Source organism: Orcinus orca, chromosome 1, assembly GCF_937001465.1.
Source record: "Orcinus orca chromosome 1, mOrcOrc1.1, whole genome shotgun sequence".
Classification (NCBI taxonomy): Eukaryota; Metazoa; Chordata; class Mammalia; order Artiodactyla; family Delphinidae; genus Orcinus; species Orcinus orca.
In genome coordinates, this window is record NC_064559.1 from 137,417,784 (window position 1) to 137,442,893 (window position 25,110).

Sequence of the window (25,110 nt, forward strand, 5' to 3'; positions counted from 1 at the left end):
TTGCCTATGTATACAGATTGCCCCAAGTTCTGCCCACTGGGAAGAGTCTCCTTCACTGATATCTTTCAGGCTTAAATGCAGCGGCAATCCACTTCTAGCAGATGTTGACATTCAATGCAGATCTATCCATAAATCAGGCCTGAACTTTTTTCTCCTCTACTAACTGGTAAGGGGAATTCTCTAGGAAGGCTGAAGGAGCAGTGGTAAAGCAGTAGAACAAGTATCATGGAAGTCTCAGTTGCTTGCCTGCATATTTTGTTTGTGATTTCTGGACCTGTTAGGACCCAGTCTCGATATACACCATTTCCATTTAGGAGTGAACGCTGCTGTGCCCAGCCAATTTTATGATTTAGTGCATCAAATATCACTCAGATCATAATGGTCAGTTCAGGACACATAGTCATTTGATGTCTCAGGGTCGGTTATTCAGCTTCAACCACAGCAAGCCCAGAACTGCTTTCCAAATGGGAAATTACATTTGACAAAGAAGGCATTGCTTATGTCCAAAACCTTATGGGTATAAGCTGTGATTCTCTTGTGGGGGTTATCAAAGGGTCCATATAGCATCTCTACCAGCCACAGACCCTTCTGATATTATTGGATCTGCTTAGTCATAGCAAGGTAGCTTACACAGCATCCTGAATCTGCTGCCGAGCATTTTCGTTGGGGGCCGCCCAAAACTAGCAAGCTGGCAAAGAACTGGACTTTCTCCAGAGAAGATACACGAGTGACCAATAATCACATGGAAAGGTGCCCAGCCTCACTAATCATTAGGAAAATGCAAATCAAAACCACAATTAGATACCACTTTTACAACCGCTAGGGTGGCTATTATCCAAAAAAATAAAAAATTGAAAGAGAGACAGAAAATTACAAGTGTGGTAAGTGTGTGAAGAAACAGGCACCCTGTGTATTGCTAATGGGAATGTAAGATGATGCAGCCGCTGTGGAAAACAGTATGACAGGTCTTGAAAAATTAAATACAGAATTACCGTATGATCCAGCAACTCGCCTCCTGGGTGTATATCCAAAAGAAATGAAAGCAGAAACTTGAACAAAAATTTTCCAAATGTTCATAACAACATCATTCACAGTAACCAGTAGGTGGAAACAACCCACGTGGCTGTCAGCAGGGAAACAGATAAACCAAATGTGGTATATACATACAGTGGAATATTATTCAGTCTTAAAAAGGAAGGAAATTCTGACACACGTTACCACATGGATAAACCTTGGAGACATGCTAAGTGAACTAAGCCAGACACAAAAGTACAAATAGTATATGATTCCACTTATATGAGGTACCTAGAGTGGTCAAATGCATAGACAGAAAATAGAATGGAGGTTGCCAGAGACTGGGAGGAGGAGGATTTGGAGAAGTTATTGTTTAATGGGTACAGAGTTTCAGTTTGGAACATAAAAATTTCTGGGGCTTCCCTGGTGGCGCAGTGGTTGGGAGTCCGCCTGCCGATGCAGGGGACGCGGGTTCGTGCCCTGGTCCGGGAAGATCTCACATGCCGCGGAGCGGCTGGGCCCGTGAGCTATGGCCGCTGAGCCTGCGCGTCCGGAGCCTGTGCTCCGCAATGGGAGAGGCCGCAACAGTGAGAGGCCCGCGTACCACAAAAAAAAAAAAAAAAAAAATTTCTGGAGATGGATGGTGGTGATGGTGGCACAACAATGTGAATGTACTTAATGCCACTGAACTATACATCTAAAAATGGTTAAAATGGTAAGTTTATGTTATATATATTTGACTGCAATAAAAACCTAGCAACTTTACAGGCTACCCAGTAAGTGGGTAAATGGGTTGTAGCAGCATACCCAAAGGTGGTATAGATTGACTCCAAAGTCCAGAGAGGCTCACCAAGCATTGTGCCTCTTTTATTGTGATGATCAATGCAAAGTGCAACAACTTGTCTCTACTTTAGAGAGGATATCCTGATATACCCCCAAACCACTACCCCTAGGAACTTCTTCCATTTAGCATTCCCATGAACTTTTTAATCCTATCCTCTGGTGTAGCTTTAGGGTGCTTGTTCTCTTCCACTCTCCAGGTCCAGTTAGCATAGTGGCCTCAGTTTAATGGACCTGCCTGATATTTTGTGAGATGTCAAGACTATAAAGATATCACTCTGGTCTATTTTATGACAGAGAGGAAAATTGAGCTGACACAGCACTGAGATAAGGCATTGAAGTGATACAGCTCTTTCTGCCTTGTGAAGGCAAGCAAACTGCCTCTGATCATCTTCACTGATAGGAATGTTGGTAGGAAGTATTTTTACTAGGTCAGTAACTGCTGTTGCTAATTGCTGTACTGTTTAGTAAAGACACCATATCAGAAACTGCAGCTGTGATTGGCATCAACACACAATTGAGTTTGTAAGTTTAAGTCTTGGAGTTATCTGGTGTGTGCACGAAACAGATGAGTAAAATGGATATGGGATATGGTAGGATCACTGCTTTTGCATCTTTCAGGTCTTTTGGCCATAGTATATACAATTTTCCACAGGGATGTGGTGGTTAATATGAACAGTTTTCTACAGGGGTGTGGTGTTACCTTAGGTATACATTGTGGGGAAGGGGGCAGGAAGAGATAGTTGCAGGGGCTTCCACATGTCTCTTCCCTTCCTACCACAGTAGCATTTACTTTATAAGTGAGGGATTGTTACTATTCTCTGAGATTGGAGAAAATACAAAAACAAAAACTGGGCTTACAGTCCTACTGGACCCACTTGGGAAAAAAAATTGAGCCAAATCTGCATTTATCATTATTTATCCCTTGGCCTTCATAAACTTACACTCTGACCAGAGTGCCGTGATGATATTTTGGATTTCCAGGGTTTATTATCAGTTCAAATCCAATATCTAACAGCCCCCAGAAAGGCTGAGAGTTTCTGTTTCCCCAGTGTTCAGTCACCTGGTAAATGACCACATGTCCCTCTGCAGAAGGCTTAGGGCAGAAGTCACTGTGTACACCTATGACCACATTGCAGGGTTCTTCCTCAAAGAGAACGTGCCTCCCCCTCAGTCAAGGGATTCTGATGTAGGAACTGGCTTGAGTCTGGGAACTGAGCGAGAGGCCATGAATCCCAAGTACAGTGACTTTAATTAGGATTATACCCATCAGACCTAGAATTTTTCTACCTATACATCAATATATTAGCATATGGTATATTTAATTCCTATGGATCTCTGATCAACTCACCATCAGCACAGATCTCTGCAGGTCAAAACATCTAGTCAAAACATCTTATGGCTTAGTGTGATAATTGCTTCTACCTTTTCTCTGATAGTAAAGCACTGTCACCTAGAATCTACCACTCAGAGTCCAATATTCCTATTTAAATAAGGGAACTTTATCCTTATGACATTTCTTAACACCTTGGTAAGAAGTGTTCTTTGATCCCTTTCAGGGGCCATGGTTAGAGGGTGGTTGATCAGATTGCACGTGATAAATCTGTCTCCACACTTCTATCTTCCTGAGCATTTGAACCCCTTCCTACGCAGTATTCTAGGGGAGTTATAGCGTTCAACCTCATTAACTGTAGGCCGTAGTTGAGTCAAGGCTTCAAATTGCCAATCCATCAGACTATTAATGGTGCTCCCAGATGCTTGAGCAGGTGGCTATCTCCACAAGCAAGGAAGACTAAGAGGGAGTTGAGCTTCACAGTTCTTAGTCTTGCCCATATCTGCTCAAATATCCCCATCCCTTGTCTTAGAGTTCTACTCTTTCTCCACCCAGTGCCCTTATTTAGCATAAGATGTCTGGTTAGTTGAAGATGTATTTGTATACACATTCTGCAAATCTTACAGTAGTTTGGGTCCTCAGCCACATCTGCCTTGGACTATAGGAGATGAAAGACTCCTTCAAGCTGCCGTGGGGATTTTCTGATTTTTCATTATGTTCTAAGTTGAGCGTGCAAGACCTTTATTTTGTCCCTTTCTCTGTATTCTTTCTAGATCACTCAAGAGACTGCCCTCTGATCACGCAGTCTTTATAGTCACTATGTTCACCATAGTGAATACATGCCAAGGCCACATGATCTTCTGACACTTTGCCCTCCAGCAGCACTTAATCTAATGTCATGGCCAGTGCTAATTTGAATAATCATGATGCCACTGCATACCACGGATTAGTAGTGTCCGTTTATCCGCAACAAGGAAGTTATCTGAGCATTCCTTGATTATGAGCAAACCAATCTCAGAATCCCATTTGTGGGGTTAGTTTCCTGACTTCACTCTTATTACCAATTACATATCACAGTCTAGCTAAAAACTGTGGGGCAACTGAGGAAGGTTTAATAAAGGGACTACTTACAGAAATGTGAGCAGGGCTAAGGAAAACCAAGAAGAGATGCTGAAGCACCCGAGCGATAGCAACAATGGCGCATCATTACAATCCATAGGCCTGAAGAGACAAAGGAAAGGGGAACAAAATTATAGAGAAAGTAGTTATTGCCATAGGAGAGAGCCATTTAGCAGGAGTTGAGACCTTCAATAGAAGGATTCAGCCAATCCACTGCAACTCAGCAAAGGGAGAGCCAGGGGAATAAGTATTTCAGTCTCCTCCTGTCTTCCAGTCCCCTAACAGTACACCCTGTTAGCCAAACTCAATCAAGTAAGAGTGATAATAGGAACAATCTGCCCTGGCAGGGAGGCCTGTTTTGTCACTGACATGGTTTAGAATTGCTAGTCTGTGATGGTGAAAACAAAAGCAATTTTAAAAATTATTTTAAAAATTCACTACCTTATACATATTAGTGTATATATGTCAGTCCCAATCTCCCAGTTCATCCTAATGAGAACCTGCTGTATAGCACAGGAAACTCTACTCAGTGCTCTGTGGTGACCTAAAGTGAAGAAAATCCAAAAAAAGAGGGGATAGGGCTTCCCTGGTGGCGCAGTGGTTGAGAGTCCGCCTGCCGATGCAGGGGACACGGGTTTGTGCCCCGGTCTGGGAAGATCCCACATGCCGCGGAGTGGCTGGGCCCGTGAGCCATGGCCGCTGAGCCTGCGTGTCCAGAGCCTGTGCTCCGCAATGGGAGAGGCCACAGCAGTGAGAGGCCCGCATACCGCAAAAAATAAAAAATTTTAAAAAAAGAGGGGATATATGTATACATATGGCTGATTCACTTTGCTGTACAGCAGAAACTGACACAACATTGTAAAGCAACTATACCCCAATTAAAAAAAAATACCACCCCCCCCAAAAAAAATTCACTACCAACAATGCATTCCCTTACTGCCTTCACCAAGGGGGGGCTCCCTCCCATCCACGTGCCCTTGGTATGTCACTCACAAGTAAGGGAACCTGCTGGGTCACAGATCAGGCTGGAAAAGGGCAGATCTCAAAAGGCAAACAGAAAATATCCAGGCAACACTATTTAAGTTCTCTCTATACATGGTGTACATCAGCAATCTGTTCCCTGTGTCAAAAAACTACACCTGGTAAACCAAATCAGCCTACTTTCCTATGGCCAGTGAGCTAAATGGTTTTTACATTTTTAATGGTAGAAAAAAATAAAAAGAATATTGTATTGTGGCACATGAAAATTACATGAAATTCAGATTTCAGTATTCATAAATTTATTGGCACACAGCCACGGTCATTTGTTTACAGATAGCTGCTTTTGCACTACATGACAGAGTTGAGTAGTTGCAACAGAGACCAGTGGCCCACATGGGCTAAAATATCTACTATCCAGCCTTTTTACAGAACAAGTTGGCTGATCTCTGGTCTGTTTGTATTATCACATCGTTTTTATTACTATGGCTTTGTCTTATGTCCCCAGATTTAGTAGGGCAAGGCCCCTTCTTTACACTTCTACCACATATATTTGAGGTTAGATTTGAGTTTCTTTAAAAACAGAACATAAACTTGAATTATCACTGGGTTTGCCTTAGATTTATTTGGGGAAAATTAATATCTTAACCTTTTAATTATCTGAGATAAAATATTCTTGTCATCTTATCAATATAAGATCGTATAATAGATTTTCTCCATAATAATAATGGTAAAAAGTTATATAATACTTAGTATGTGCCAGGTACCATGATAAATGTTTTACTGTATTAACTCATTTAATCTTTACAATATTATAGATACAATTATCATCCTTATTTTATACAAAAAAAAATTGTCACTTTCATAGTCACATAGCTACAAAGGCAGTCTAACTCCATATTCTTTGTTCTTATCAATATGCAATATGGCCCCTCAATAAAGGCCTTATGTATTCTTATTTTTTATTTTATTTTCTAGTTACTTATTACTTACTTAAATGTTACTGATTTAGATTACATTCTATACAACTGGATTTTTTTATTTCTAATAATTTGCTATTGTGATCCTATTGGATTTTTAGGTAGGTAATATCTTCAAACAATGGCAGCTTTAACTCTTTTCTTAAACTCATTTTTTTTCTTTCCACATAGGTGGATAGGGACCCTCAATACTATCTTAAACAGTAGCAGTAATAGCAGACCTCCTTCTACTGCTTGAAATCTTAGAGAGAATGCATCTAAAATTCCTCTATTAAGAATATTTTGCCATGTTAATTCTGTATTTTCCTTGTCCTATACTATCTTTGGGGGTTTTTGTTTCTTTTTTCTTATTTTCTGATTTCCATTGGATAGATTGAATTCTCTTCTGCAAGTTTAAAAGTTACCTATTCTCTTTCAGTTGATGTTCTTGTGGCAGCTGCCCCAAATTTAAGAACCAAATATGTCCTTGTTTAACTCTAGTGATTTGTTTAATAAATCAGTAACTGTATCTTCCCTCTAACAAGTACTTGTGTTTGTTCTCATGTCCTTCTGTTTCTATAAACCACTCTTTCCCTTCATCATTTTTTGATATTACCTTGAATCTTGACTTATAATTCTCATGCATTTACATTCTCTTTTTTTTTAACTTATTCTGATTTTTAAAAAAATTTGTATTGGTTGGGGCTTCCCTGGTGGCACCGTGGTTGAGAGTCCGCCTGCCGATGCAGGGGACATGGGTTCGTGACCCGGTCCGGGAGGATCCCACATGCCGTGGAGCGGCTGGGCCCATGAGCCATGGCCGCTGAGCCTGCGCGCCCGGAGCCTGTGCTCCACAATGGGAGAGGCCGCAACAGTGAGAAGCCCGCGTACTGCAAAAAAAAAAAAATTGTTTTATTTGAGTATAATTGATTTACAATGTTGTGTTAGTTTCAGGTGTACAGGAAAGTGAATCATTTATACATATACATATATCCATTCTTTTTTAGATTCTTTTCCCATATAGGCTGTTACAAGTATTAAGTAGAGTTCCCTATGCTATACAATAGGTCCTTATTAGTTATTTGTTTTATATATAGTAATGTGTATATGTCAGTCCCCATCTCCCAATTTATCCCTCCCCCCTTTCCCACTGGTAACTGTAAGTTTTTCTTCTACGTGTGTAACTCTGTTTCTGTTTTGTAGATAAGTTCATTTGTACCCTTTCTTTAGATTCCACATATAAGCGATATCATATGGTATTTGTCTTTCTCTGTCTGACTTACTTCACTCAGTATTACAATCTCTCGGTCCATCCATCTTGCTGCAAATGGCAGTATTTCGTTGTTTTTTATGGCTGAGTAATATTCCATTGTATATATGTACCACATCTTCTTTATCCATTCATCTGTTGCTGCACATTTAGGTTGCTTCTATGTCCTGGCTATTGTAAATAGTGCTGCAGTGAACGTTGGGGTGCATGTATCTTTTTGAATTATGGTTTTCTCCAGATATATGCCCAGGAGTGGGATTGCTGGATCATATGGTAGTTCTATTTTTAGTTTTTTAAGGAACCTCCAAACTGTTTTCCATAGTGGCTGTACCAATTTACGTTCCCACCAACAGTGTAGGAAGGTTCCATTTTCTCCACACCCTCTCCAGCATTTGTTGTTTGTAGATTTTTTGATGATAGCCATTCTGACCTACTTTCTCTTTTTATTTCCTTTGTTTCTTTTTTTAACATAGTAGTAAACTTAATTAAGCTATTTAGTCACTATTACTTTCAGTATTCCTTATAGAACCTCCTGAATTTATTTTTATTATTATTTGAGTACTTCCTCCAAAAAGTATTTTCAATGTAGGTGTTTGTGAGATAAACCTTCCAAGGCCTCATATGCCAGCAGATATCTTTATTATCCTCTTACATTTATATGATACATTCAGCACTGTACTGGAGCTTCTACTAATGGTTCTAGTCAGTAAAAGAAAAATAAATAAAAGCCACCCAGATTGGAATGGAAGAAATAAAACTGTCTTTATTCACAGACAACACGATCATCTACGTAGAAAATCCTTCAGAATCTACCAAAAAAAACCCACTAATAATTGAATTTAGCAAGATTGCAGGATACAATATCAATATACAAAAATGAATTGTAGGGGCTTCCCTGGTGGCAGTGGTTGAGAGTCCGCCTGCCGATGCAGGGGACACGGGTTCATGACCCGGTCTGGGAAGATCCCACATGCCGCGGAGCAGCTGGGCCCGTGAGCCATGGCTGTTGAGCCTGCGCGTCCGGAGCCTGTGCTCCACGGCGGGAGAGGCCACAACAGTGAGAGGCCCGCGTACCACCAAAAAAAAAAAAAAGAATTGTATTTCTCTATACTCAACGAACAATCAGAAATTGACATTTAAAAAGCAGTACTTACTGTAGTATCAAAATGGGATAATCTGACCCCCCAAAAATGTGCAAACTTGATACTGAAAACTGTAAAACATTGCTGACAGAAATTAAAGAAGACCCAGATGTTAAATGGTGTATACACTATGTTCATGGATCAGAAGACTCAATACAAATAGCAACATAGAGAAGGGGCAGTGAATGGACATAGGGAGCAAATGAAGAAAAACACACACAAATATTAGATAAACAGTGGAAAGAAGGTCCAGAACCAAGTGGTGAGGAATTCTAACATTTAGAAGTCAGGTAAAGAAGGAAGAGGACATGACAAAGGAGTCTGAGACGGAGTCGCCATAATAGATAGGAGAAAAAGAATGTAATGTCGTGGGAGCTTAAGAATATATCAAGGAGAAAGTCATCGACTGTGTCTAATCATCATGAGAGAGTTTGTTGGACATGTGTTTTATTCTGTTTTTGGTTTTGTTTTTTGGCTACTCAGCATCTTGACCCCATTTTTATGTTCAAAAATTTTTATGTTTCCTTTCTTTTTTGAGTCTTGATGGCAAGCCACCTTCTACTACTGAAGTCAAAAAATCTAGACTCTTACCTTCCACTCCCTCTTTGAAACAAGAATGTAGGCCTATGACCCAGGCCTAAGAAATCAGTTATATTCACCCACACCTTCCATTGCAGAGTTAGTAAGACAGAAGCAGCGATAATGGAGATTCCGTTCTGGTGGCAGTTGCAGTAACTTTTAGTGGCACTCAGTGTCCAAGGATGACTGCGGTCAATGTCCAGCAGCTGGTCCGGTGGTCACTACAGTGTCTAAATTCTGGCTGCCTAGTCTTCTTTTAATTCTACCCATTTTCCAAACCTGGTTTTCTAGATTTATGTGTGATTATATGAGCTACTCAATATCTTTTCAGTTAATTTTTTGCTTAATTGGTTTCTGATGTTTGCACATAAGGACCCCCCCACCTAATACAGAAATCTAACAAGATAAAATTATCATCATTGTATTTTAGTATATGGAGGTCATTGGTAACTTTAGCGAGTATTTGATTTGATTAGTGGGGTCAGAAAGGATTGGAGTGCTTCAGGAGTGAGAGGGTATGAGGAAATCAAGATATGCAGACAATCCAATGGAGAAAGTTGGCTCTGAAGGAGAAAGTAGGGCAATAACTGGAGAAGAAACTGAGGCTAAGGTAGAAAGTTATTTTTAAATGAGCGAGCCTTAACCATATTTAAATGCTAGAGGGACTTAGTAGAGATGGAGAGACTGAAGACTTAAAATCAAGGGAAAAAAGAATCTGAGTATGAATTGGTCAGATAACAAAACATGCATATTCTAACTCCACTTAGTAAGTTATTCTACTTCTAATTGGAGGTCATTAAAAAAAACAGATTCTGAGCCACATATCCCTTTATATATGACTAGTATAAAAAGCTCATTGAATTCTGTGGTGAAAAAATTGAAATGAATTACAATAATGTTGAATACTGCTGCAGTATACCTCACAGGGCCATGAAGTTGAGTGGCATCTGGTATTTCCATTAGTAAGCAATTAGGTATCAGATCGTAACTCATTGTCTCCTACTTTTTAGCATTTTCAAAGAATGTTAGAAAAGATTTACATGCATACTTAGAAATCAGGATGTCATAAGTATTGAAGCATTTTGTAACCATTGAAATAAAAACAAAATAACTTTCCCTTGAAGAATCCCCTTTCAACCCCAAGGTTTACACATGATATTGGTATTTATGAATACGGAAATACTTTCCACAAATGTTTCTGCTCCCTGTAGAACATCTGATATGAAATTAGTTATAAAGCTTTATAAGGGACAAGTCTGTTCAGTGAAATTAGGTACAGTGGCTAAACTGGTCATTAGGAAAAGTGATTTCTAAGATAATTATTTCTGAAACCTACTATGGTAATAGAAAAATTGCTTAAGAGAAAGTAATACTAGCAAATTCCCTGGAATATTTTCAACAAGGATAAGGACATCTTTCCATTGGTCTTTTTTGTTGTTGTTGTTTTTTCTTTTTTTCAAATCATGGCACCGTGGTGCTTTTTGGCTTACCTTTAAAGACTGCTGATTTTTCCACTGAGAAAAATATTTATTCTGGGATTTCTAGCATTATGCAACTGCCTGATTTTCCTAAACAATGTTCTTTCTTTTTTTTGATGTGGCCAAAGGAGTTAACGTATTCCTGGCACATTCACACTGCAGTTTCAGTGTTTTTTTAAAGTCATGTGACTATAACTGAAGGATAGTATTGGGGAGGCTCACAGTTGACTGTGTGAATTTCCTTCTGTATAAATGAGTGTTTTGAGACTAGGCAACTTAGCACATCTGTAGTAAATGAGTCTACCATGCTGTTTTCATTTATGAAAAAGGAAAACAACTTTTCCCTGCAAAGATCATAAATCTATTTGTCATCAAAATGAAGCCTTACCCATTTTTTTTATTTTTCACTGCTGCAACTATAAAATTGGTTATTGGAAAAAAGGGAAAGAAACAAAACTAACAGCTTGACTTAGGACAAATCAAGGCCTTTCAATCTTTTTTTTTTTTTTTTTTTTTTTTTTTGCGGTACGCGGGCCTCTCACTGTTGTGGCCTCTCCCGTTGCGGAGCACAGGCTCCAGACGCGCAGGCTCAGTGGCCATGGCTCACGGGCCCAGCCGCTCCGCAGCACGTGGGATCTTCCTGGACTGGGGCATGAACCTGTGTCCCCTGCATCGGCAGGCGGACTCTCAACCACTGCGCCACCAGGGAAGCCCAAGGCCTTTCAGTCTTGACTATGCACTTTCTCAGGTGAACACAGGCTGAAGTGTTGTCTAAAATGAGATGCTTGTCCTAAAAGAACGTTGAAATTCTTGCATTTTCCACTTGTGAATTGTGTCCAGTCTAAGAAGGAAAAACACACTTCATCAGCCCACTCATGATCCAAGCATAGAGTAGCAGGACCACTGTAGAAGCCTCTGTTAGGAACACCAGCAGCCCTGGCACCCCTCTGGGTTGTGTGTTCTCTAGTTTATGAGCTGGTCACCCTAAAGAAACTTCTGTTTCCAGGAAGATATATTTCTTAGTATTTTGGAGGAAGAAACATACCGGCATCAGCCAGATCTACATTCATCAAATCCTGTCACCTCTTGATTATTAAGGGGTTGATTATCCAGTTAGGGTTTATCCTGATTGCTACTTTCTCTCTCTTCTCCACCCTCTGCTTGTTTTGGCCCGTTTACTGCTCATTAGGAACTGTTCCAGAGCAGACAGAACTCAGCCTGTCTGGCTGCTTATTAGCAACAAAATGAAAGGTTCGCTAAAGGAAGTAACCTTCCTAGTTGCCGCTTCAGTGACTCCGAATCCAATAAAGTTCATACTCTTTGTGGAATATTGTTCCTTTAGGATCTGGCCTGTTTACATTTCCAGTCATACATTCTACCTTGCTATTCACATGTGCTGTGTATTTTAGTCTAACAGTTATTAAACCATTATTAAATAATATGTGCCAGGATGGGGAGATCAGCTCCGTGCTTTGTGACCACCTAGAGGGGTGGGACAGGGAGGGTGAGAGGGAGACGCAAGAGGGAGGAGATATGGGGATATATGTATGCATACAGCTGATTCACTTTGTTATAAAGCAGAAACTAACATAACATTGTATAGCAATTATACTCCAATAAAGATGGTAAAACGTGCAAAAAAAATTTTTTTAATAATATGTGCCAAAAAAAAATAATAATAATAATATGTGCCATGCACTATTCCAGGTGCTGAATATATATGATGTTGTTTAATTCTCACCAAAATCCCATGACATAGGTATAGCTATTATCTTCAGTTTACAGAAAAGGAACCTGAGACTCACAGTAACTCGCCCAAGGTCACACAGACAACAAATAATAGAGCCAGAATTCAGAATCACACAATCTAGATTCAGAGCCTGTGTTTTAACCACTGTGCTATACTTTTTTCAAGTATGCTTAATTTCTTAGACATTGCCCCAAATTCTGTGTATTTCCCTCACTTTCATGGCTTTGTATGTGTAATTTATTCCCTCTGCTTGGAAGACTCTTCCATCTTTCCCTAGGAGGAACAACTTTTTGATCTTTCAGGACTCAATTGAACTGTTATCTCTTCCTTGGACTCTCCAGTCAAAGTTAAGCATGCCTGCTTGAACTTCTGTACACTCTGTACATTGATTCCATCAGAGCATGGCTCATATGGGTTCTAATTACTGATCTTCACGTCGTTCTCCCCCAGGCATTTGTAAACTTCTATAGAAGGTGGATTCTGTTTTATTTGTCTTTGTATCCCTAGCACTTAGCATAGTGTCAGTCCCATTTAGAAGAAGCTCAATAAATATCTGAAGAATAAATGTCCTTTGCATAATAACTATGACTTTGGGAACTGAGTTTAAAATTAAGATGTGTTCGCTACTTATCTTAAGAATCATCTATAAAATTAGTACAATAATATCTAATTCATATGGTTTTTATGAGAACCAAATGAGATCTTGTATGTGAAGTGCTCAGTACGGTGCATGCACTTATTGAGTTACTATCTTTTCATAATAATTTTCATGGCTAGTCTGACATTCAGCGAACAAATATTTGTTTAGTACGTAACAGTGTTATTGAATGAAACTTGGATCCACTGGCCTGCACACAGTAAAGCCAATCTACTGACACCACGTTGTGGTGAAGGAAAGTGCAACATTTATTGTAAGGCACCATACAAGGAGTCCTGGTCAGCTAGTGCTCAAAAAGCCCAAACTCCCGGATGGGTTTCAGCAAAGCATTTTTAAAGGCGAGGTGAGGGAGGGGTGTCACAGGATATGTGATTAGCTCATAAAAACTTCTCTGGTTGATGGTGAGGTTACAGGGTGGTGTGTCAGAGGAGTTAACATTATCAATGCTTAGGCACCCGTGGGACTGGGGGCTATGTGCTCATGGTCATCAAGTAGTTAATTTCTTCCATTTAGTGGAGCTTTTAGTATCTGTAAAGCAACTCAGGAAATGTGCATCAGATACTATAATCTAGATACTTCAGAGGGGAGCTAAAGCAGAGGCTATGGGGGATGGGTCTGTCCCGGGAAGGCCCCATAGAGTCCTGCTCAGTTACAATATGAGCCCGGAGTTAGGGAAGACAGCAGTGAACAAGATGGGCAAAGAAAAGCCCTCATGGAATATACGTGCAACAGCAGGAAATTGCTGACATTTGACCATTTTTGACGTTAAAAAAAGTCACAATTTAATATGAATCAACCTAATAATTGGGTAGTAGTCTATAAACAAATCAAGTAATTCTAAATTGTGGAAGTGCTATGAAAGAACGCATAATGGCAAATAGATTTTGAGATAAAGTGTAATGCGAAATAGCTTATAGATGGAAGAGACTATAGCAGCCTCACTGAGAAGGCTTACACTTGAGCTAAGGACTGAAGGTAAGACTGACCCAAGTACTTAAGAATGAGGGAAGAACTTGCCATGTGAAAAACCCAAAATGAAAAGACCTGCAGGCAGGAAAAAGTTTGGCATGATAATAGGATTAGCCGAGGATCAAGCAAGATAGTATGGGTACGGATTTGTTATTTTTGAAAAAAGGATGGACATTCATTTCTTCATGGTGGTATGAATGCCTAGTCATGCTTAGAGTCAAAGAATAGATGAAATATCGTCCTTCACTCCCTGTTAGTCCCGTGATTATAGGCTGAGGCCTGGGTAAAGGAGATTTCATAGGCTACACTTATTTTGTCCAGTATTATAATGGCATTTGAAACTGTCCATTTTGCAAGAATGATAAACGACCAATTGTTCTATGAAAATGAGTAATTTCTGTGAGGTATTACAATGTTGAAATGCCTGTATCCATTGAAACTGAACAAGAGTTAGTTGTGTATGCTCTTGGGAATGGACTTGAGTCAAGCAGACCTACCTTCACTACCTTAAGACTTGCCTCAATTCAATCCCACTCCAAGTTCCATAGGCATTAACATGTTTAGTGATTCAAAGCTAAAGTTACCTCCTAAGTTTGGTACACAGCTCATTCATAAATCTTATTTCTCACATTTTGGCCACATTATTTATGATTGCCCCTACAGGAAAATGTTAAGAATGCTACAGTATTTATTATAATGTAGCCTTGCATATAATCACCTAATAATTACTACCCCACATATTTTTAAATAGCCAATTCTTTCCTAGGAGGGATATATTTAGTAAGCCAAATAAAATGAGAAATTCCTACTTAAACAGAAGTGTTTTTAGTTGCTTGGAGTAAAGGAAGCAAAGTATTACTTTTATAATCCACTGGTTTGCTGGCTTTAAAAATACTGTACTTACGTTGCCTAATATTATGCAAAAAAAATTAGGTCGTCGCATTTATTTTTTATACTACAGAAAGTAAATTAGTTTTAATTACTATTTTCTCATACAGCAAGTAACTATATAAACATAAGCTATGAGCACAGAGGAGGGTGCTTGGCTGTAGGGAAAGGAAAAAACTGTTTTCCTAGTAATTTTATTTTAGATTAAAACATCAACTAATTTAAGTTCAGTGTAGTTTTAAATTTATCAATCTACTATTGAAAAATCCGTGAAATTCACATTAAAAAATTTCATTTTACTTAAAACTTTAAAGATAGTATTCCTTTGCTAATCCTCTTTAAAATGTGGATTTCTATTGTTGCCTTTATTTAGCACATTCTAGTTCTTAATATATTTGTTTTAATTCTAATGAGAATAAGACAGCTACACCAAGGGGCCTGGGGAATAACAAACAGTATAACGTTCTCTTTGGTATGTTTCACTATTAAATGCAAACCAGTCATCATTGTTCCAAAATTTGTCTCTGTGTCTGTCCTCTAATATGTGTAGTTAGCCCCATTTTCCTTACCAGATCTTTCCATTTAGTTCCAGGATGAAGGCAGACTTAAAACTATTCCTTCCTTTCTGCACAGGGAAGTCAAAATGGAAAGCAACTTCCTTTTCTTTCCTTAACTGACATCAGATTAAATAAAACAACACAACCATATTGCCATTACAGTTTCTTATACATAGAAGACACGCAATAAAAAGTAAGCAATAAAAAGTAACTCTTGTCGTTGTGGTTGACATTATTGTCATTACTGATCCAAGTACTTGTTTCCTTAGAAACCCAAGGCTTAAGCAGCCATCAGCTTCAGTCCTGTAAAAACTGACACTTTCTTACAGAGTCAAACCCAATTTCAGCAGGGAGACTGCCTTCTATCTGAGGATAATGAAAGATTTTGGCCATGAGTCATCATGTACCCTTATCATTTTACTAACTTTTTTAAGACTCAGGTAAACTATTGATTGGTCTCAGCATCTCTGAACAAATTAATGGTAATGCTGACTTTATTTACTTTTTAAAATTTGCTCGCAGTGACTTACGCTTTGCTGATTGGTTTTAGACAAATCATTTAGAAAACACTGGAAAGAATTCCTAGGGATTAGCATCTGTTTCTCTTGAAAGCAGAATTACTCATCCATCTGTATATTCATAAGAAATGTTTGTTCTCTACTTGTATGAAACATTGCTTGGAACTTTGTACAGAACACTCTGCTACTTTCCTCAAATTTCTCTCTAAGAAACCAATGTGAACAGTAAATGATTTGGAACATATTTATCGTGCTGTGTTACAATGTCTGATAGCGCTGCAAGTAAAATGAAGTTTCTCGTGTACAGTTAACCCTAAGGACTAGTCATATGGTCTTTATTATTCTCACTAAAAATACTTATTGACCTCAGGAATGTTCAGCAGTCTTTGCATGTCCATTGTTCATGTATCACCCAAAAGATACATTTTTTTTCTGTTGGAGAATAAAGATTTTTAAAAATACCTAAACTTACAAGTAAAGTGAGGTAAAGTGGTACTATTTTAGAACTCCGGAATGTTGAGGTGTCCTAAAGTCATCTAGGGTGATCTTTCACGTGATACATCTCCTCTCCAATTGGCATCACTAGTTGTCTAATACAGCCAGACACAGGATACGCTCAGTCTTGAAAGACAACCCATTATTACTTTTTTAAATTCTACACTCATTCGTATTTTATAAACTTTCACCTAGTTTAATTCTGGAGCGACTTTGTTGGTCTATTTGTTTTCCTCCTGGCTTACATGTCCTTCCTTCCATCTTTTATTTATGACCTTGTAAAATCTGCTTTCTCTTTAGGCCACTGGTTTCTTCAGGTTTTTCAGCCTCTTTTTGTTTTTATTGGGAAGGGCACTATTCATCTGAATTTTGTTTTTAAAACTTGCCTTTCCTATAGTCATATTCCCATTAGAATCCTGGCCATTGGTATAACACTTATATCTTTCCTGAACATTTTTTTAAGTTTTTACTGAATTTGTTACAATACTGCTTCTGTTTTATATTTTGGTTTATTGGCCCTGAGGCATGTGGGATCTTAGCTCCCCGACCAGGGATCGAACCCACACCCCCTGCATTGGAAGGTGAAGTCTTAACCACTGGACCGCCAGGGAAGTCCCTTCCCTGAACATTTTTGAAATTCTGTATCCCACAGTCTCAAATGACTATGACTGGATTTGCTTTCATTTGTATTGATGAGCTCTACAATGGCACCATCTCATGTCTCCAGGGTTCTCACAGTTCATATGGAAAATACACTACCAGATAATCTATCCCAGAGATATGGAACCAAAAGGCTCCCAGACCAAATTAAATCAAATCAATGTAAAACACATAGCAAGAAGCAAAGGGAAAGAACTAGCATAGGTTAATGACTTAGGATAAGGTGCAAGCAATGTGGAAGAACCACACCAGCTGAATCCTAAATCCACAATGTGGATCTCTCTCGCTCTCCCTTGCCTCTCCCTCCCTCTGTCATGCCCCCCTCCCTTCCTCCCTCCCTATATAGATTTTGCCCTCATAATGGTTCCTTACAAATATTGAGAGCCACTAATATAGATAAATGGTGAGAGATAAAATGGTTGATGTAGATTGGGACAAAAAAAGATTTGAAGGTCAAGCTAAGGAATGTGAGCCTGTGTCCTAAGCACTGAGCATAGTACATGGCACCTAGTGATAGTGATAGAAAAAATGATTTTATTCATTATTTTAGTGAGTTTTGTGATCATGAAGAAAATCTGCTTAGAAAAGGTAATTTTTTAATATATTGAACTATTTTTTTACCACTAGTAAGAGAATAAAAAGATATGTGATAATTTGGAGGAAACATTTTTTAAAAAGAGGAAAAGTGCTTTAGCATTAAATTCAAAATTGGCTTTACCTTTTGAATCCTATTCTCCCAAGCAGGCCTTCCACAGAAATGAGTCTAGCGTATCTGGAGTCAGTTATCTCTCCTACCACATTTATAACTCTAAGGGAAACAGCTTTACCTTATGATCCAGTTAACCCTACCTTCTCAGTAATTTCTTTTCTAATTAGCACCAAAGGTAACTTCCCCTCTTCAGCACCTTTCTAGTATTTATATCTCTTTTCTCATCTGGTCTTTTTTTTTTTTTTTACATTTCTGCCTTTATTATAACTATTTATGTTACAGTCTATTTAACTTAATTTTAAGCTTCTTAAAAATAAAAACCATATCTTATTTATATTTGTATTCTCCACAGGGCTTCTCATGATACCTTCTTTACACATAGATGGTATTCAACAAATATTGTTGAATGCATGGAACAACTATTACACGACCCAATTTATTATCCCAGGAATCAACTCAGAAAGTAGCAATCACCTCCTAGAACAGGGGTCAGCAAAATTTTTCTGTAAATATTAATAACTGTTTTTGAGTTTAGAAGGCAAGAGGCAAAATCAAGGATATTACTTAAGAACTTATGTAACAAGAAAGAAAATAAGTTTTCACAAAATTTTTATTTATGAAATTTAAAATATATTAATGTAGTATAATTTTTTGTGATACAAGTCTACTAATGAGAAAAACAGAATTCTTTTGCAAGGAGGATAACATTTAGCTTATTACAGTTTCCTATCATCAAAATTTCATTTGTTAATGTGACTTAGAATGAGATTTTGCATGTTTTACATATTTCATCTTTGAAAATTCTTTTCACACAGATATGTACTGCCAAATACTGCAGTTCATGAGCATATGATTTTAATTGAGCATATTCATTGCTTGGAAGGAATTTATAAAATTCTGTTAGATTCTTCTCTTGGTAGTTGCCTTTTAGAATGTCATTATATTGTACATTAGTCATTTCCAATTGAAGTTATAGGTTGAACTCCTCAAGTGAACAGTTAAATGGATTTTGAATATAGAAATTTCTTGCATCCAGGTCTGAAAAATGCTTTAGAAATGCTTTTGAAAGTGAAAACGCTTTTCACTTTCAAAGGCTGAAAGTGTTTGAGCTCAGAAAATCTACCCACCGCAAATTTGTGTGGAAATGGAGATCTCACTTCTTGTTTTAATTTTTGACAGCACAGGAAGTGTATAAAGCTGTTTGACATTACTTGTGATTCAAACATTAGTTGTCATCAAAATGACTTTATCACAGTATGTTTCACATGTGAGCATTGTTTTGCCCTGCAATTTTTGGTTGAATTCATAGATAAGCATTAAATGAGTCTGCAGCAAAATCTAATTTCTAAAGCCATTTATCATTCCATAATAGAGGTTGAGGGCAGTTCTTCTCATTCAAAAAAACTTCAATCATAGTCTCAAAAATCTCAATAAAACTTTATCCCTACTAAGCCATCAAACTGCTACATGTTAGAGAAAGTCAGGATATTCAGTTTCTATTTTGACAAAAAAAATTCACAGAACCACGGAAGGTTAAATTTACAAGAGTCAATGATAACATATGCTAGATTCAAGTATTTTCCTCAGAGTACCTGATAGTGAATAATACAATAAATAAACATAGCTCTAAATATCTTAACATTTTAACAAGTTTTGTTAATTCGTCTAGTTAGTCTTTCTCTTATCCATTGCTAATCCATTGCCATCAGTTTTATCACATTTTAGCAGATACCACTTCAGGTTGAACTGACTTAATGTTTTAACTTACTTGAAAATATTTAGCAGATACCACTTCAGGTTGAACTGACTTAATGTTTTAACTTACTTGAAAATATTCTTACCTATAGTCACTCCACAAACTATTCATATAGGTTAATGCTTCAGGCACTTCAAACTCAGCAATGACTCCTCAAATAAACAGCTGAGTAGTATTACTAACATCTGTCGATTAATCAAGAGGCAAGGAAAACCACTTGAAAGCATTTGCCTTATTTTTCAATTGACTATTGATGCTGCTCCAGTGTCCTTGACATTTTAAGCAACTGTTCTTGCCAAAATGCTAAGAAACGAGTTTATTTTTGCTGCACGATTTAATTAAATCTATCAATAAGCAACTTTGTTGGACTAACAAATGAGCCACTCAGAAACTTTAGTTGCAACTTCATTTTCAAATTTTTGTGAAGAATTTTTATTGTGATAAGATACTCCATTTTAGGTTTCCTAATTTTTCTAACTGTTACACTTCTGTGAGGTGGGAATATTGTGTCAAGTGCTTGGTATGATAATGTTGATGTATATTGTACTTTTTTTAGCAAAACTATAGTGTCATTGCATAATAAATAAAGCTTTCACATCTAATTTGATCACAAAATAATCCACATTCCACTGTGCCTTAAAAATACAACATTCAAAGCCCACTGTTTTCTTCTTTTCTTGTTTTGATACAACAGATATGCACTGATAATAAAATCTCACAATGAGTCAATATATGTTCCTCTCAAAACACTGTCAAGTTATAATTGCATCACTGTAATTTGCAATGCAACAAGCAGTAGTGGGAAGCAATGAGTGCCTTTTAGTCTCTGCCACAACGACATTATAGCACAAAGCAGTCACAGACAATATATAAATGAATGAGCATGACTGTTTTCCAATAAAACTTTATTTACAGATTCTGAAACTCTAATTTCGTGTAATTTCCACATCTTGAAATATTATTCTTCTTTTGATTTTTTCAACATATGAAAATGTAATAACTATTCTTCGCTCACAAGCTCTACAAAAAGAGGGGATGGATTGGGTTTGGCTTGCAAACCATAGTTTACCAACTTTGTTTTAGGATTTGGCTTTGAGGAAATACTGTTTTCTTACTTAACTTTATTCCCAATTAAGCTATTTGAAGCAAATTTTCTGGAGTCATGTGTGATTGAAAACTAGAATATTCTTTTTTACTGAGATATAATCAATATAACATCATATAAGTTTCAAGTGTACAATGTAGTGATTTGGTATTTGTATATATTGAGAAACAATGACCACAATAAGAAGAATATTCTTCTTAAGGGTATGTTCATTAGAGTTGTCATGCACACAGGAGTATAACACAAAAAGTTAGAATGTGACAAACATACTTCACATCTAGGCTACTTAGTCAGAAGATACTGACTTTGGTGGATAGTACAAAGGTGGACTTTGTGCTGCCTCAGTATTTTTATTTTAAAAACCCAAGACCATTACATTAACTATAATTAGAGATTTTAGGTGAGCCAAAACATCATTTAAACATTTCACTTATTTGGGAAAGAAGCCCAGGATAACTCCCAAACCTGGGCAGTGTATCAACAGTAGGCTTTCAGAACACCAACCCCTCCTTCATTTATTGAGGGTCTGGATGGATTTTCTGGGAGCTGCACCAGCCTTCATTTCTTATCTGTGTTATTTAGGGCATCAGAGGCAGCCCAGGAAGAATGGGACTGGCTGGGTCTCCAGGTCCTCAAGGAGCAAAGGGTTCATCGGGCCTTCCAGGAAGCCCAGGAGTTCTAGGCCCGAAGGTACTTTCATGTTTGTTCTGATGGATGAGCAGTATTGACCATCCTTCCTGGCCCTGAGTTTACTGGCTAGATCACAGGATGGTAAGACTCATAGCTTTTAATAAAATTTGGCTAACATGAAAACACATTAGGAAAAAACGAAAGTGTGTGGCCTTGACACAGCCATCTCCCGTGATAGCCACAGTGCATGTCATTTGCCAAAACTACTCATAAACCCAGGACTGGTGATGCTTTAAAAAATGTTCTTTGACTCATTTTGGTTCTTCTTTCCTTTCTGTCATCCACCTTCTCTGCCAAAACAGAAAAATCTTATTTACTTCCAGTTGCATACTTTCTCAGTTATACTTCCTGTTCCCCTACTTCTGAACCTAACCAACCAATTAATAAATCTGATAGGAGTACAGATTATTTCTTAAAGTCAAAGTGATAGTAATTGTCTTGCCTTAACATTCATTGCCAGGAGTATTGCCACATGGCAATAGGCTTTCCATACAAAACCTCTCTTAGAAATATCTCAGTGCAGATTTGACCCAGACAACCAAGAGACTAGTCCCGTATCTAATGCTATTTCATAAAAGACTAGGATTAAGACATTGGCACCCTCATCACTATTACCTCTTAATTTGATTTTCAGAGTTCCACTTATAAAGAATTTCTAGGTATTCTGACCCATATGGGTAAACTGAAAATGATGACCCAGCAGCTTACTGTTTAAAGTTTGAGTTCTGTTAATGTTTATACCATGAATATCCCTTTCCACTGAAATACAAGATAGCTGACCAAATGCTAAACCTAGGAAAATAAATAAGAAAGATCCCTACCTTTTATGCGTGAATCTGCAAAAAAAAAAAAAAAAAAAAAAAAAGATCCAGTTTGTCAAGTCCCAAAGCTGTATCTTTATCTCAATACAGTGAAGGATAATTTGCTAATCTTAAAGCTTTGGTCAAAGTCTACCAAGCATCATTTTTCATTACCTTATCTATAAACTCCACATGATTCTTGTTTATTTTTAGAAATGGTAAAAGCTATTGCAACCCTCACTTCAAAAACAAAATAAAAATAAATTTTAAAAGGACTTGACTTTTTAAAATAAAATAATGATAATAAAGTATGTCTTAAAAGTGAACTTTTAGGGGATAAAGAGGACTGGTATCAAAGGAATCTTGGGAAACAGATAATTGAAATTTCTTAATGATGGAATTGAAAAGATACTCATGGCAAAAACCAGGGTTCACACTTCAAGAGATTCTGCTCTGTTTCTGATATCAGATAGCTGAATCATCTCTGTAAGAAAAACACAGCAAAATAATTTCAATTCAAATAAAATAACAGTTCCATCACATACAAATGCCTCCACACATCCTACACCCTCACTATTCTCTCTGTAGCCCCACTATCCTCCTCCTACTTTTGCAGGCCCCCTCTTCCCTCCTCTTTCCACAGTCATGACCACAATCTCTGGAATTCTATTTCCCTGCTGCCACACTTCTCGTTCATTGTAATCAAATATTATGTATATGGAAACTATTGGTGGGGAGAATGATCATGCAGATTTTGACTTCTCTAGTGCCTTGTACACATGAGGATGGGCCAGTATTTAGATTTCATTTAAAAGCCAATATGTTTATAGGTTCTAAAGTCAAGATAACCTTTCTTTTATTTTTTTGTCCGCAGGGTGAACAAGGGCTACCTGGTCAACCTGGAATTCCAGGTAAAAGAGGTCACCGAGGAGCACAAGGTGATCAAGGACCATGTGGAGAGCCTGGCATGAAAGGGCAGTCTGTAGGTGACAACTCAGAAATTCACTAAGCACTTATTCTACAGACCAGGCCAACATCGTACAATAATGGTTATCATATCTATTCACATTGCAGGGAGAACATGGTATTCAAGGTTTGACAGGTTTCCAAGGATTCCCAGGCCCCAAAGTATGTTTACATATTTTCTGCTCATTTCTGGCTATGTTGAAATACCAATGTTGAAATACCAATGTTCAACATCTGTTCAAAAAACAGATGTTGAAATACCAATATTTAATCTCTGACTTGAGCTTTTGTTTTTTTAATCGCAAAATTTCAGTTGGTACAGAGTAATATATTTGAGGTTTGAATATGTTAATTTTGACTTATGTAACTATATATTTTCCTAGCAATTTTATGGAATAATTAGCTTTTGTCTCTTCTCATTCTGTTTTCCCAAACATTTTATTTGAAAAATTTCAAACATAAAGTTGAGAGAATGAGTAAACACCTATATACCTATTACCTAAATTCTACCAAAACATTTTACTCTACTTGCTTGACTATGTACCTACCCATCTATTTATACCTCCTCCTCTCTCCAACCATTTTTGATGTATTTTGAAGTAAATTGTAGACCTCAGTACAATTCCTCCAAAATACTTAAGCCTGTACTTCATTAACTATCAAGTTCCATTTTTAAGAGCCAATTCTTAATACGTTGGTACAAGGTTATTTCATGTACTAAATGTTCATATTTTGGCTTTTTTAAAATTGTGTTTCTAGGGTCCTGAGGGAGATGCTGGCATTGTTGGAATATCAGGTCCTAAAGGTCCTATTGGACAGAGGGTAAGTATGAAGTCGTTCTGCCTTCCCAGATATTGTGATTCTTTGTTGACTACAGGAATTAGGGTTAAGAACTCTAAAATAAATATACTCCAAATTAATAACTTTAAAAAATGACTCTTAAAACAGAAACTCATTAGAGCACATGCAGACATTCTCAACCTTTTTCAGTTCATTTGTTAGTTTGAGCAAAAGACCTCACAGACCACCTGTACTGCCCAGTTCTTACTTTAAAAAAAAATAATTAATGTAACTACTGGATAATATATTTATTAACTCATACCAGTTAATATATTATAAAAAACATAAAGCAGTTTCATGTTATAAGCATTAATATAACCAGGGACTAGAGACCACCCCCATGTACCACCTGGAGGAGGCTTGTCTATGACCAGAGCTTCTCAGACCACACTTTGAAAAATGTTTCCCAATAGCTGTGTTTCCTCTGCTCAGGGGTGGGTATCCCCAGAGAGTAACGAGAAACTCCTTAAAGAGTTGGAAAGGTCAGGGCTCTGAAGAACTCCAGTTAGCTGTTTAGTGCCTGAAATTGCAAACTGTAGAGAACGTAAATAGGATAGATAAGTCACCAGCAGTAACTGGTTATTGTTTTTGTTTGTTTGTTTGCTTTTTTATTAACCACACTCTCCTAACTGATGAGATGATCTATAAAACTAAAGAGAAAAAAGGTTAAAAATAAAAGCCAAGCACTGGTTTGACTGTGGTAGTAGCACCTCTACGGCTAACAGCAGCTGCTAAGGCAAGAGTGGAGAGAGCTGAGAGGAAGGAGAGCAGTTCAGATAGAGGAGAACTGAGTCTTGAAGAAGAATTTTAAAACTGAAAACCACTATCTTGTGGAAATATTAAATGAAAAGTCAAATATTTAAAATCCTACGCCACTTCCCTAACTCTTACAATAAATTATTTCCTATAATACAAAGAGCAGTGTTATCATGGGAAATGTTTATTTAAAGACCCGTCTCGACATTTCTCCAGGTGCAAATGTATTAGTTATTTTTATGATTTCTGAAGAACCATGGAAAGCTTGTGCTTTTAGGTAA

At 37.6% G+C, this 25,110-nt stretch overlaps 1 protein-coding gene across 1 annotated transcript in view; it reads left to right on the top strand.

Annotated features, from left to right (window-relative positions):
• Positions 1-25,110, top strand: part of COL24A1 (collagen type XXIV alpha 1 chain) — a 392,516-nt gene that overhangs the window by 330,734 nt on the left and 36,672 nt on the right. Inside the window, exons 48-51 of the mRNA XM_004262981.3 lie at positions 21,360-21,467; positions 23,142-23,249; positions 23,342-23,395; positions 23,993-24,055. Coding sequence (XP_004263029.1) covers positions 21,360-21,467; positions 23,142-23,249; positions 23,342-23,395; positions 23,993-24,055 — 333 coding nt within the window. The remainder of the gene's footprint in view (positions 1-21,359; positions 21,468-23,141; positions 23,250-23,341; positions 23,396-23,992; positions 24,056-25,110) is intronic.